Source organism: Prionailurus viverrinus, chromosome X, assembly GCF_022837055.1.
Source record: "Prionailurus viverrinus isolate Anna chromosome X, UM_Priviv_1.0, whole genome shotgun sequence".
NCBI lineage: Eukaryota > Metazoa > Chordata > Mammalia > Carnivora > Felidae > Prionailurus > Prionailurus viverrinus.
In genome coordinates this window covers 100,627,779-100,642,008 of record NC_062579.1, presented here as the reverse complement: position 1 = coordinate 100,642,008, position 14,230 = coordinate 100,627,779, and the positions used below count along the sequence as shown (strand labels likewise).

Below are 14,230 nucleotides of genomic sequence, written 5' to 3'. Positions count from 1 at the left end.
TCCTGCATTATTCTCTTCTGCATTTGTAATGCTCTTGGTGAACATTATCTACAGAAGAGTAGCTATAAAGCAGGGGGTTATGGGAGTAAGTATTAATTAGTCATACCCCAGTAGGTAGAGTGGAAAGGAGCTCTGCCAACTCACAGCCAGAATCAGTGCTCACTTTCTGAGGGATATAAAAACGTTACATCCTCCTAAGACTATTTACATGTGTGCTTCCACCAAAAACTTGTCACTATGTCTGAGAGTTTATATATTTGTAAGGTAGAAACATTGATTTCTGGCATTATGGTATCTCAAAATGGGCTCCATACCCTAATAAAGAGCGTTTGTTACCTCTGTGGGGTGAGATTTGGGGGGAAATTCCACTTATGTTTTGGAAGTAAGGTTGTGTGTGTCTTGCTTTTGCAAAAAAAAAAGATGAAATATAATTTTTCATTAAAGAGATTTTTTAAGTACCTCATTGCATCTATTGCAAAAATAAATGTGCTATACAGCACCTTTTCTTTGTGTTAGTTGTGCATTATTAAATGATTGACTTTCAAATACACCCAGCTGTTTTCATAGGTACCTGATCATCAGTTTGACACTGTTTTCCAAAGCCTCTGTCACCAACAGATATGATTTTGTATTCCATATTTATTATTGTTATTGGCTTTTAGAAATAGCAATAAATATCAATGTTAGGCATTTAATGTATTAAATAAATATAAACAATTTTAATGACCTATTGTGTAATTGGTATTTCAATATTTATCCCCCAAAGCAGTCCTAGGTAAAAAATCACCCATTGCCTGCACTTCTGAAAATTATTTTTAATGAATAAGGGAACCCTGGATTATTTTCCCCCAATTAAGCCTGCTTCCTTGGTTAAACTTCCAAAAACGAGGCCTTTGTAATTTCATTCTCTATCCCTATTCCACTAAAAACAATAGGGGCATCTAGGTGGTTCAGTTGGTTGAGCATCTGACTCTTGATTTCAGTTCAGATCATGATCCCAGAGTTGTGGGATTGAGCCATGCATCAGGCTCTGAGCTGAGTGTGGAACCTGCTTAAGATTCTCTCAGGGCGCCTGGATGGCTCAGTTGGTTAAGTGTCAGACTTTGGCTCAGGTCATCATCTCATGGTTTGTGAGTTCGAGCCCTGCACTGGGCTCTGTGCTGACAGCTCTGAGCCTGGAGCCTGCTTCAGATTCTGTGTCTCCCTCTCTCTCCCACTCCTCGCTCATGCTGTCTCTCAAAAATGAATACACATCTTTAAAAAAAAATTCTCTCTCTCTCTCTAGGGGCGCCTGGGTGGCTCAGTTGGTTGAAGCATCAGACTCTTGCTTTCGGCTTAGGTCATGATCCTAAGGTTGTGGAATCAAGCGCCCATGTCGGGCTCCACACTGAGCGTGGAGCCTGGTTAAGATTCTCTCTCTTTCTCTCTCTCTCAAATACAAAATAATAATAATAACTTTATCACCTGCAAGATTAGCGCCAAACTCTTGCCAGGTCACATCTGGTTCCACCATGTTAGCCTGTCCTTATCTACTTCCTAGTAGGTATTTGAGGCAGTTGTCCCCTGAAAATATGCTGGGGTTTGTTTGTTTTATACCTCTGAGCCTTTTAAACAGCATGGTGCTTCCTTTAAAATACTTTACAAATATTAGTTCATTTAATCTTCAAAACAACAACCCTATGAGATTGGTAGGTGAGGAAAGTGAGGCACAATTAAGTGATTTGCCCAAGTGGTAGAGGCAGGATTCAACCTTTAGGAAGACTGGATCCAAAGTCAAGGAGTGCTTAACCACTAAAAATATTACCTTTGGTCCCAATGTATTAACCCTTTGAAATATCATTCCTCCTCCTCCACTATTTGAATTTTACTACTCATCCTTCCAGACACACTTCAAGAACCACTTGCATGAAGTCCTTCCGTAGCTACTCCATCCCATACAGTTTCTCTTGCTCTGGCTCTGAATTAGTCATTCTTATTACCTAAGTGAGAATTAAATGATAGTATATGTCATCTCCCTAACTAGTGACCACTTTATACTTTTCCACATGCCCCAGAGCCCCTTTGGTAGTACAGTCCAAGTGGCAAGTATTCATTAAATCCTTGCTAAATGAGTAAGTAACCCCAAACCTCGGAAAAGGCACGTTTATATTTTGCATAAAGTCAAATATTATTTCCAATTCAGCTTACATTTGGGAGAGTCAAAACACCTATTTACACTCCATCCCTCACCCTACTATTCCTCCCACAACTCTAAAGTCCTGCTGAGGATTTCTCGGTGAAACACGAACTCTTTTTGCCAGCATCCTTGCTCTCAAGCACAGAAGTCCTAACAGGAAACTATCCGCAGTTCCTGGTACAGCATCTAGGACATAAAATTCCACAATATAAAAAAACGATATGGGGAAAGAGAGCACGGAAGGATTACTTGCAGAAAAAGGGATTGGGTGGGAAAGTGCCAGCAATTTGTAAAAGACGGAAGTCCATTCCGAATCTGGGAAGCCAGGTGCTCTGGCTCAGACCTATGGAAAAACTGGAAGTGGAATACAGCCAGAGAATCCGGAAGGCTTAGTACCTAGTAGTTAGCAGCCTAAAACAGAACAAAATGCGGTGCTATGGCCACGGCAGCAGCACAGGCCACAACTGCCAGGCAAAGTGGCTCCACGGCTCCCTCCTTGGACAGTTTTCCAAACTCGATCAGCGGAACACTTTACCACCAACCCGTTGAAACTTGCAAAAACCTCCGGCCGGGGTCTTTGCAATAGTGCGGGCAGCAAGGCGCATGCGCAAATCTCTCACCGTGCGAGCCAATCGCAATGCGGCGCTGAGTACTACGCCTGCGCAGTAGGCCGACAGTCGCTCTTCCCCCTTCTTCTGCTCTAGCTGGCCTGGGTAACCGTCCAATACTCTCCCGGAGCTGGGAGGAGGAGTCAGCGTGGAGTGCGTGTGAAGGGAGCTGGGGGGAGCGGGCCGGGGCCCACGGTGTTTGACCCGTCGGTCGGTCCGTGAGAAGAAAGGAAAGGAGGAGGTGCAGAGTAGCGGTTGCCGAAATGTTCCGATGTGGAAGCCTGGCAGCGGGTGCCTTCAAGCAGAAGCTGGCGCCCTTGGTGCGGACAGTGTGCGTCCGAGGCCCGAGGCAGCGGAACCGGCTCCCAGGTGACTGACCCATCCCGGGCAACCCCGACCTCGCAGACCAAGAGCCAGGGTTCCATAAGCTCCCTGTGCCTCGCAGCCCTCCCCCTGCCTTCTCCCCGGGGAAAACAACCCACTCACAGCCGCGTGAATTCTGAATGGCGGGATCCAAACCCTGAGTTTCACAAGCCGTGCCGACCTGACCTTCAAGGGCTTTGAACCAAGTAGTCGGGTTGAGGCCTTTTCCTAGGAGGGTTTGCCATTCAGGGATGACAGAACAGCTAGCTGTCTCGTATTGTCCAGTGCCACCTCCCGGCCACCCCTAGTCCGCCTTTTTAGAGCAATGAGGTCAAGTAGACTTTGTCATTTACTGATTGTGAGACTTGAAACAAGACATTTAAGCCCGATGCCTTAGTTCCTTCTGTAAATGAGGATATTACTTGCTCTACTTTCCAAACTCCAGATGAGATCCATAGATTTGAGCGCCCTGTGAAACAGAAGCAGCGCAGTTCAAGTAAGGAGTCGTTCGGTTGTGCGCCAGACACCAGGAGAGTCCTCTCAGAATTAATTTGAGATGTCTAGTCCGTGTAATTCTTGGTGGTCTTTAATTCTTCAAAGAAACAGTTTGCAGGGCACATTGTGTTTGTCCTCCGTGAAGTTGTTTCCCCAAATTTTAGAGCTGGAAGGGATTTTGTGGTAAAGTTCAACCCACTCATTTTATAGATAATAAACCGAGACACAGAAAGGTGAAATTATTTTTCCAAGGTCACATACCTAATTAATAGGTAGAGCAAAGGATAGTTTGCTGGTCTCTAGGCCCCTAATCCACTTGCCACAACTCCACACTGCTTCCTAAATTTGACCTCAAAAGATTAAGAATTCATCTGATTCTCCTTTAGCCCACCTTGCATGAGATATCCATGTACTTATCTGAGCGTGTCTTGAGCTTGCTCATTTTCAACCTGCACAACTTAGTGGGGGTAATGAATTATCCACCTGTAAGAGGTGCTGGGTTTTTTAAAATCTGTTTTTGAATGATCACCTGGTGACATTCACATTTGCAATGTAAGGAGTTATCCTCGAGGCCTTTCCAGTGCAGAACCACCTTCTGGGTGCTTTAAAAATAAGATGTGGAAAATATTTCCCTTAGATGGTTAGTCTTTGCAAATGTGCATTTGAAAAGTTTTTCCAGGGGCGCCTGGGTGGCGGAGTCGGTTGAGCGTCCGACTTCAGCCAGGTCACGATCTCGCGGTCCGTGAGTTCGAGCCCCGCGTCGGGCTCTGGGCTGATGGCTCAGAGCCTGGAGCCTGCTTCCGATTCTGTGTCTCCCTCTCTCTCTGCCCCTCCCCCGTTCATGCTCTGTCTCTCTCTGTCCCAAAAATAAATAATCGTTGAAAAAAAAAAAATTTAAAAAAAAAAAGAAAAGTTTTTCCAGTTGCTATGCCTCAAGAAAACGTTTCCTAATGGGTGTATCTGAGGGCACATCCTAAAACATATTGCTCTTGGAACTTAAAAACCTCTGCTTTAGGTTTTAAACTAATATGCCATCTATGGTGTTATCTGTATGGGTTTTATGCATTGAAACGATAGTGTTCTATGTAAGCTGTACATAAATTTACACAGAAATTTAGGTAAGCTGAAGATTTTCATCCACACTAGCCTTTCAAACTCTGTGTACTTATTTTGTTTAAAACTCACAATTTTGGGGGCGCCTGGGTGGCGCAGTCGGTTAAGCGTCCGACTTCAGCCAGGTCACGATCTCGCGGTCCGTCAGTTCGAGCCCCGCGTCAGGCTCTGGGCTGATGGCTCAGAGCCTGGAGCCTGTTTCCGATTCTGTGTCTCCCTCTCTCTCTGACCCTCCCCCGTTCATGCTCTGTCTCTCTCTGTCCCAAAAATAAATAAACGTTGAAAAAAAAATTTAAAAAAAAAACTCACAATTTTTACCAGTATTCTGAAGTCTGACCAAAAGTTCTCATTAAATAAATATGGATTTGTAATGTTAAATTGATTTATTAGATATTTGAAGGTGGTTGGTGATGTTAAAACTACTGAGAAATACAGACGTTTTTCCATTGCATGATTTTGTTTGAAAGCAGTGTGCTGTAGAATATGTTCTGACTTCTTGACATATCCATCCACGTCTTTGTATACACTTATTCTTTGTCCTTTGGCCGAGCACCAGAGTACAACATCATATGCCTTTAGAAATGGGTGGGGTGGGGTTACAATTTCAAAAAGAAATCATATAATTTTAGGAATTAACCCTGTTTCGTTAGCTTTATTATTATTTTTTTTTTAATTTTTTTTCAACGTTTATTTATTTTTGGGACAGAGAGAGACAGAGCATGAACGGGCGAGGGGCAGAGAGAGAGGGGGACACAGAATCAGAAACAGGCTCCAGGCTCTGAGCCATCAGCCCAGAGCCCGACGCGGGGCTCGAACCCACAGACCGGACCGCGAGATCGTGACCTGGCTGAAGTCGGACACTTAACCGACTGGGCCACCCAGGCGCCCCTCGTTAGCTTTATTATTAATTGTTTATAATCTGGTTTCTTTTTCAAGTAGTAGCATCTGCCGTATGTTTTTGCATAGGTGGAGAAGAGGCGCTCTTTATTTATATGCCAATTTCCCTTCGTTTTTTCCTTTTCTCCTCCCACCCCCATTTTTTTGTCAAGATGTTACCAAACTTTAAACCCACCTTCAAAGATCTCATCCACATCTGTCGCCATTGTCAGATTCATTTTCATTATATGTTACCTTTTGCCTTAAAACCATAATTGCTGTTATTTATTTACTTTATTTGGATGCTCTGCCTCTTTCCAGAAATAATTGAAGGCAGTTAATGGTGACTACTTTATGTCTGCATTCAGCACTGAGGAGCAGATAGGTTAGGTAATGGATATTTTCTGTTCTGTAGTATTTTATTAGGTTACCAAACATTGTGTTGCCCATGTGATCAAACTGATCACCAACCCTTGACCTGAGGGTCAAATGTTTGAACCATTTTTCTCTAATCAGAAGAATTCTCACCTCCTTAAGAAGGAAACTGGACTCCTTGTGGGCAAGGATCTAGAATTACTGGGAACTGCCAAATGACACTTTTTTTTTTTTTTTGAAGCCCAGAAGATGAGCCGTTCCCCACTCTTTTCTGCTGAGGCAAAGCTTTCCAGAAGAAAAATTTTGGCAAGTCAGCCTTTTCTGCATCCAGTTAATAAGTTATATTGTCTAGGCATTTTCTAACATTTTAAGGGAGTTGCAGCATATTGTAACTTTTTTCTAGATCATGTTTCCAAAAGCTGCCTGGTCTTGTAAATCAAAGAGGGCTGACCCCACGCCTACTGAATGAGAATGTCCTGTAGAAACCCCTGGGGATTTATATTTTAACAGGCCCCTTGATGTAATTCTTATGATCAGGCAAATTTGGGAAATACTGTTTTAAGGTTTAAAGAAAACAGACTGAGCAACTTTGAGTCTCTTGTGATTTGTGTTAATCTCATTTTCTGATACTTAGAATAGTGGCAGCCATTGTCCCTCCTATACTACTGCACTACCTGAGGCCAGGGATTATGTCCTATTTATTTTTGTGTCCTCAGTGCTTTGTACAGTCTCTGGCACGTGGTAAATTCTCAGTGGCAGAGCCCTAGTACTGTGAAGGACTTAACTTTGTAGAACAGAGTTAGATTTCTTTTTTTTGTCCTCTAAATCATTTTTCCTCTGTTGCCTTTCTTCAGAGTGGTTCACACTGCACTGTAGTTATTATTACTATGATTCATCTAGAATAACAGCAAGGGTTTATGCTAAAGAAAGGGGGGGAGTTGATAAAGGGAAATAGTTGTCACATTCCTTATAAAGAGATACCTGGCTACAGTGGACAGACCGCGTAGCTTGTCCTGTCTTGTGTTTTATCCATGTCAGAAAAATCAGTTTAACATTCAGAAAATAAGACTCAAGAGCATATAGACCTCTTAATTATTTGAGATTCCAGGTGCCTCAATTATGTGGATGTGTTTCTAGAAAACACTTTCTGGGAGTATGGAAAACGAGATTATGAAATCTACAGAAATGAACTTGCCAATTTAGGTACTATTCTAATGCTAGTCTGTAGTTGTAGTTACTAAGAGCTTACTAATTTATTATTATTATTATTTATTTAAATTAAAGTCAGTAAACATACAGTGTAGTATTGGTTTCAGGAGTAGAACCCAGTTATTCATCACTTACATACAAGACCCAGTGCTCAGGGTCACCTGGGTGGCTCAGTTGGTTAAGCCTATGACTTTGGTGCAGGTCATGATCTCATGGTTCGTGAGTTTGAGCCCCACAACTGGCTCTGTGCTGACAGCTCGGACCCTGGAACCTGCTTCACATTCTGTGTCTCCCTCTCTCTGACCCTTCTCCTCATGTTCGCGCTCTCTCTCTCTCTCTCTCTCTCTCTCTCAAATAAACATTTAAAAAATTAAAAATAATAAAAATAAAAATTGTTTTAAAAAAAAGACCCAGTGCTCATCTCAACAAGTGCCCTCCTTAATGCCCATCACCCACTTAGCCAACCCCCCCCCCAGCCACTTCCCCTTCAGCAATCCTCAGTTTGTTCTCTGAATTAAAAGTCTCTCATGGTTTTCCTCCCTCTCTGTTTTTATCTGATTTTTCCTTCCCTTTCCCTATGTTCAGATCTGGCTAAAACTTATTTGCAAAGACTTCTTCAAATTGTTCAGTCATTACCATAGAATTGGAAAGAATTTGTGTTTCCTTCCTTCCTTCATTAATACAACAAATATTTATTGAGCAAACACCTACTATGTGTTAGGCACTAAATACAATTGTAACAACAATTCAAGAATTGGGTCCTTGTTTTTAATGTTTATCTTTGAGAGAGAGAGAGAGAATGAGAGGTGGAGGGGCAGAGAGAGGGAGACATCGAATCTGAAGCAGGCTCCAGGCTCTGAGCTGTCAGCACAGAGCCCAACGTGAGACTCGAACTCAGGAACCATGAGATCATGACCTGAGCTGGAGTTGGATTCTTAACCAACTAAACTACCCAGGCGCCCCCAAGAATTGAATCCTTGAACAATATAGTGAATATAGACAACAATATTATAATCAGACTTGCTAAGAGACTTGATCTTAATTATTCCAACCACTAAAAAGAAATGATAATTATGTGATAGAGGTGCTAATTACTGCTACAATGGCAATCATAATATAAATGTATCAAGTAAAAAAATTGAATCCCAAGTATGAGGAAGGAAGTGCTACCTCTCTGGTCTGATTACAGAAAATCTCAGACTGGTGTTGTAATGAAAAGGCAAGGAGTAAGTTGGCTTCCCACTTTGGCAGGACAAGTGAAAAGGCATGTTTAGTCATGATGTAAAATTTCCTAAAATTTTGAAGCTATGGGGGAGAGGTGTGGGAGTGATTTTATGGGTAAAAGAAGACTGGGGGTGGGAGAATATAAACATCCATCCAATACTTAACACCTCTTACAAAATTAAAATCAGTTGGTAGGTATGTAAAAATGGTTTATTAATAATAGTGTATTACATTTATTTTCAGGCAGTAGTTTAAATGTTAACCAATTGACTTTTTAAAAACTCAGTTTACTTCTAAGTGTCTTTTTTTTGGCAAATCAAGGCAAAAACTGCTGAACTTTACCAAATCTACACTCTTAGTTTTATCAGTTTGTGAAAAGCTAGCAAAAACAGAATAAACACTAGTATCATTACCTTAAAACAAACTTGTTATATCTGGATTTAGGATCTTCTAGAGGGATAATCAGTGGAACTTTTTTAAAAGCCACTTATTTTCAATAAATAAACTTATGGTGGAAGTGGGGAACACAACTAAATTCATTGAACTAAACCGCGTGGAACTCTTTCTACCCAGTTTCATTTTCTAAGCTCTGAGAGTTGTCAGTTTCTGCTTCTGGTGCTTAATCATTCTATGGGTTTCTGAAATTCAAAAGCTTGCCCAGATTGAGATAAGCTTCTCCACCCCTGCATGTTTTTATTTTCATGATTTGTTATTTCCAAATATAAACCATTTTATTTCATGTGGCAATGAAGGATTCTAAAGCAGGTAAGAAATAAAAACAGTAAAGAAAAATACATTTTCACTTCTATGGGTGTGGATTTATAGTCTCTTATCTGTAATTCAGAAATCAAAATAGGACTCAAAAAATCAGGTTTTTGTAACTCATTTGCCAGTGAAACCTGACCTGAACTGGAGAGAAAGGCTACTTATTAAATCTTTTGTTCATCCCACTCAGTCAGCTTTGTCAGGGAAACATTAATGTGTGTGACTGTGGGTTGCTGCCCCTCACTGTGCTGAGTGTTATTTACGGTATGGTATCTGTATTATATACTTAAAACCAAACAATTCTGAGCTCTGGAATACAGTTTCCCGAGGATTTCAGGTAAGAGACTACAGACTCTGTTTTTACTTTTCTGTGCCCTGAAATTGTGGAAGCAAGGAGGAAAGCTCCATATTTCTACTATGAAATGCTACAACCAGTGCCCATTCTGTTTGTCTTTCAAAGCCTGGTCAGACCAGGAATAGATCTATCTGCCTCTAGACCATTGGTTCTCAAAGTGCAGGCCAGCAGCATAAGCATCACCTAAGAACCTGTTAGAAATGCAAATTTTTGAGTCCCCATTCCAGATCTCCAGACTCAGAAACTGGGGGTAGGTCTGGCCATCTGTGTTTTAACAAGCCCTCCAATGGATTCTGATGCACGCTCAAGCTTTAGAACCACTGCCCTAGATCGGGATCAGCATCGGCAAATGGCAGCCCACAGGCCAAACCCACATGCTTTTGTAGGTATGCCCCTTGAGCTAAGATTGATTTTTGCGTTTTTTAAATAGCTGAAAAAAATTAAAAATATACTATTTTGTGACATAAAAAAGTTATTTAAAATTCACATTTTAGTGCCCATAAAGTTTTATTACAAAACAGCCATACCCATTCATTTATATCTTGCCTGTGGCTGCTTTTGTGCAACATCAGCAGAGACTGTATGGCCTGCAAAGCTGAAAATATTTGCTATCTGGTCCTTTACAGAAAAAGTTTCCAAACCCCTGCTCTAGGTTGGTAGTCAACATGAGGAGTATCAGAAGCAGAGAAGGTTCTGACACCTTCCTTCATTTCCGTGTATGAGAGTTGTTATATTCCTCAGGTAATTACATGGATATACAGAGTTTTACATCAACATAATATTTATATTATTTTGGAGGACTAACAGCCAAATAGTTGATGGATATTTAAAATTTTGTCATTCTAGAAAATATTTTATAATCTGAAATTATTTAGTTCTTTGGAGAAGATAAATCCACTTAATTTTTTTTTCTTATTTTGTGCTTTAGCATTTCCATCTTCCAGGACACATTACCTTTCATGAAAGACTGAACTGTGTCCAGGTTCGATTATGTTGTGGGGTTTTCTTATTTTGTGCAGGATTCGAGCCAGCCATTTAGATTATTCCTTAAGTGGTGGTTCCAATGAATGTCCCAGGTAGCCTGTAGTTCACTTTTTGTATCTATTCAGTCACCTCTCTGTGTTTACTTCATTTGTGATGAGGATGTGAAGAGAGTAGTAGTAGTGTTTGATGAACTGCCTGTTGGTTTTTCATTATCTTTTCTGTAAGCTGTAAATTTCTTCCCTGGGCAGCATTCAGTTATACTCCTAAAGTCTCCAACAATTTAAGTTTGAGGATTCAGTATCTATAGTATTCATACAGTTTTAATTATTTTTTTCTTGGTCATTGAACAGTAACATCATGCAGCCCAGTGGGCAGTAAGTCTTGACTTCTACAGTGCATTGACCTGTAGTCATAAACATGTATTAACTATTTTATTTTTGTATGTGTGTGTGTCTTAATGAATTGTGTTCCTCAGGCAACTTGTTCCAGCGATGGCATGTTCCTCTAGAACTCCAGATGACAAGACAAATGGCTAGCTCTGGTGCATCAGGGGGCAAAATCGATAATTCTGTGTTAGTCCTTATGGTGGGCTTATCAACAATAGGAGCTGGTGCATATGTAAGTAGAAAAGCAGCGTGTGTAAAGAAGCTGCCAGACAGCTCCCATTAGTAGACTCAGTACTCCCCTGCTTTAACACTTCTGCAACTAACTCCCCTTTCTCCTTTTGCAAAAATTTCCAAAAAGCCTTCTTTAAAGTGCCTACTATCTAACATCCTGTGAAAGCCAACATGGGAATAACTGAAATTTAATCTCATGTTGATTAGCTTTGCTCTTTTCACTTGTCTTTTTACTCATTACTTGAAAGCCACTGCGTTTTCTTAGATTTGACTAATCCACAAAATTGTACCTTTTCTCTTAGATATGACACACTAACCTGTGAATAGGTCAGAACTCATTGCAGCTCCTTAGCACAATATTTGATTTTGACTCATTTGTCAAATATTCAGTGTTTTCCTCAGCTTTGGATAGACATTAAAAAACAACAACAGCTTTCAATCCAAACTATTAAATGTTCCTAAAAGGAAAACTATCCCTGAATCTCACCCAAAGACTCAATTATAGAAGTAGGCCTAGTATCTCCACTTTTAGAATGGAATTTGTGTGAGGTGAGAAATATGGTTTTAAATGCTATGTAGTATTAACACAATTCTATCTCCTTAAATGAACTCTGATCAGCTTTGTTGGTCACAGAGGAATTATTCCATAGGTGTTTTTTTCTTTTTTTTAACTTGGCAGGGTTTACTGTGACTAAGCAGATCAGTCTAAAGTTGGATCACGTAAGGTTGAGTGAACCAACTTAGATAACACCTACTATCACCCTTGATTGAAGGAAGCTGTTTCACTCCCCAAGAGCAAATTTTGGATGCCATTACGGTGTATGGCACATACATACGGTGTATGGTTCTTTCCACACTGGTAAGACAGTGAAATTATCTTTGTTCCTTGGTCAGTAGGTTATAAAAAAGGGGTGTGAAAATTACTTGAAGTTACCTAGATTGACTGACCTGACTCCCAAATGCACCAATAGACAGTTTTTGCAGTTGTGAATTGACGCAGAATAAGAAATAGGTGAACTCTGATAACAGACTTTGAGGAAGGACACATTCTCCTCCAGTCCTGGAGCAGCATGTTTTTTTTTCTTTTTTAGCACAGGATTACCAAAAATCCTTCCCTGCCTTTGTGTTGAATGCTTCTTCATTAATACTTAGTGCTTTTTCTATTTCCTTTTGTTTCTTTCTTGGCCCTATCTTTACCTACAGTTGTGCAGTGTCATCACCTAGGATCCCCTTCTAGATCACTAGCGTCTACAGGTGCTCCCGTGAAAGATGGCAGCAGCCTAGTATACTTCTTAATTGTAGGAGCGACAGTCACTGGGGCAGGAGTTTATTATGTAAGATGCTTACACTAAAATATATTTCGGGGTAGGGTGGGTGAGACCATGGCACTAATGAAAACTTGATCCATTAGAATACAGTGAAGTATTCACAGCATGTGCTTTCTAGCTATTCATCAAAGGGACATTGTCAGTCACTAGGGAGCCCTCAGATCTCATCTTTCAAACTGTTGAAGCCCTACCAGATGTATCTAAAGCTATCATACATTTAATTATTATAGATCCTTCTCATTAACCCTTTCTTTGAAACTTTTGCCAAGTTCATAATTCTTTTTTAAGATGCTAAATTATATTGTGCTTCAGTGCTGCAGACCTAACAAGATAGTCTCAAACAGTAAACATTGAATAAGCAAGCAAAAGGAACTTGAATACCATCCATTTTAGATCATTTTAGGTAAAACATAATTTTTGTGTTTTGTCAGAAATGATCAACCTGACTTTTATTGTGAAAAGGCATTTTATTGAATGCTTCTGAGGAGGTCCAGAAAAGCCACAGAATTACAGTATTCGCCCCACCCACCCCCAGCCTCTATTTCAAAGTAAATTCATTTGGCAGTGTCCCTTTTGTAATCTCTAATTTGGTCAAACTAGTGGCTGAAGTGGTACAAGCTAACACATTTGTGTAGACTGCTTTCATAAATGCCTCTCGTTCATAATTGAGATACTACCCTCTGAGCCTTACCTTTTCCATTTCCTAGCTCTCAGCATTTGCCATCAGTTCCACCTCATTCATTCAAAACTGGATTTAAAGTGTTTGCATCTGATATGTTTGTAACAACTGAAACCTTATAAGCCTCTGGTTTATGTTGCTGTACCAGAGTTGGATGGCCTTCACAGAGCTGGCCAGGCAAACCTCTTGATGCCAGGCCACAAGACAGGGGCCATTTACTGTTGCTTTCTCTTGCCCTGGAAATATCTATGAAGCACAAGTTCCTCTCAAGCCATTCACTCAAATGCCTCATTGCCCTCTGTGTTTATCCAACACTGGTAATAGTAAAGCTAATTATAGTGCTTTCAGGTTAAATGATAAGCTTTTGTCTACCTGCAACTGTTATTGAACTATTCTGTAAGGTTTTATATTAGGTTTTAAATAATTTAAAATGTGATCTCAGGCAGCTTAGATTTTTATCCTCTGAAACTGGTCTTAGTCTCACAAGAACTGTTAACTTAAAATTGGAATTCAAATTTGATGAGATATAGCTGTAAGTTATTTAGATTTGATGAGATATAGCTATAAGTTATTTAGTGTTTGTATGAGTCTGCTCTGGCTGCTGTAACAAAATAGCACACAGAGAGAGAGAGAGAGAGAGAGAGAGAGAAAGAGAGAGAGAGAGAGAGAGAGCGCGCACATGAGCTCTGGAGTCTCTTATTCTTATAAGGGTACTAGCCCTGTCGGATTAAGGCCCTACCCTTATTTCACCTTTATCACCTCCCAAATGTCTCCTCTCCAAATACCATCACATTGGGAGTTAGGGCTTCAACATAGGAATTTGAGAGGGACACAGACACTCAGTCCACAATGGCGTTCCTTCATAATTTTTTTTCTCGCACATGAGGAAATGTTCCTGATTTAGGTACAGATACTACTTTAGTGCCTCCTGAGTTGGGAGCTCTTTCCCTTCCCCCGACTCCAGCCTCCAAAAGTAAGGGAGCAGAAGTGAGAACAAGGAAAACTTTTCTGAAATGTTTGTTTGGGGTCTGTACTTTAAACCAGTTGTTTTTACATTTTTTAC

General features: G+C 40.6%; 1 protein-coding gene across 2 annotated transcripts in view; it reads left to right on the top strand.

Moving 5' to 3' along the window:
- The first annotated feature begins 2,891 nt into the window (after nt 1–2,891).
- AIFM1 (apoptosis inducing factor mitochondria associated 1) overlaps nt 2,892–14,230 on the top strand; it is a 33,571-nt gene continuing 22,232 nt past the window's right edge. Inside the window, exons 1-2 of one of the 2 annotated variants that reach the window (XM_047844339.1) lie at nt 2,892–3,153; nt 12,364–12,494. In XM_047844339.1, the coding sequence (XP_047700295.1) occupies nt 3,048–3,153; nt 12,364–12,494 (237 nt within the window). In that variant the 5' untranslated portion in view covers nt 2,892–3,047. Of the gene's footprint in view, nt 3,154–11,018; nt 11,162–12,363; nt 12,495–14,230 lie in introns of both variants that reach the window. The other variant, XM_047844338.1, reaches the window with a different exon arrangement.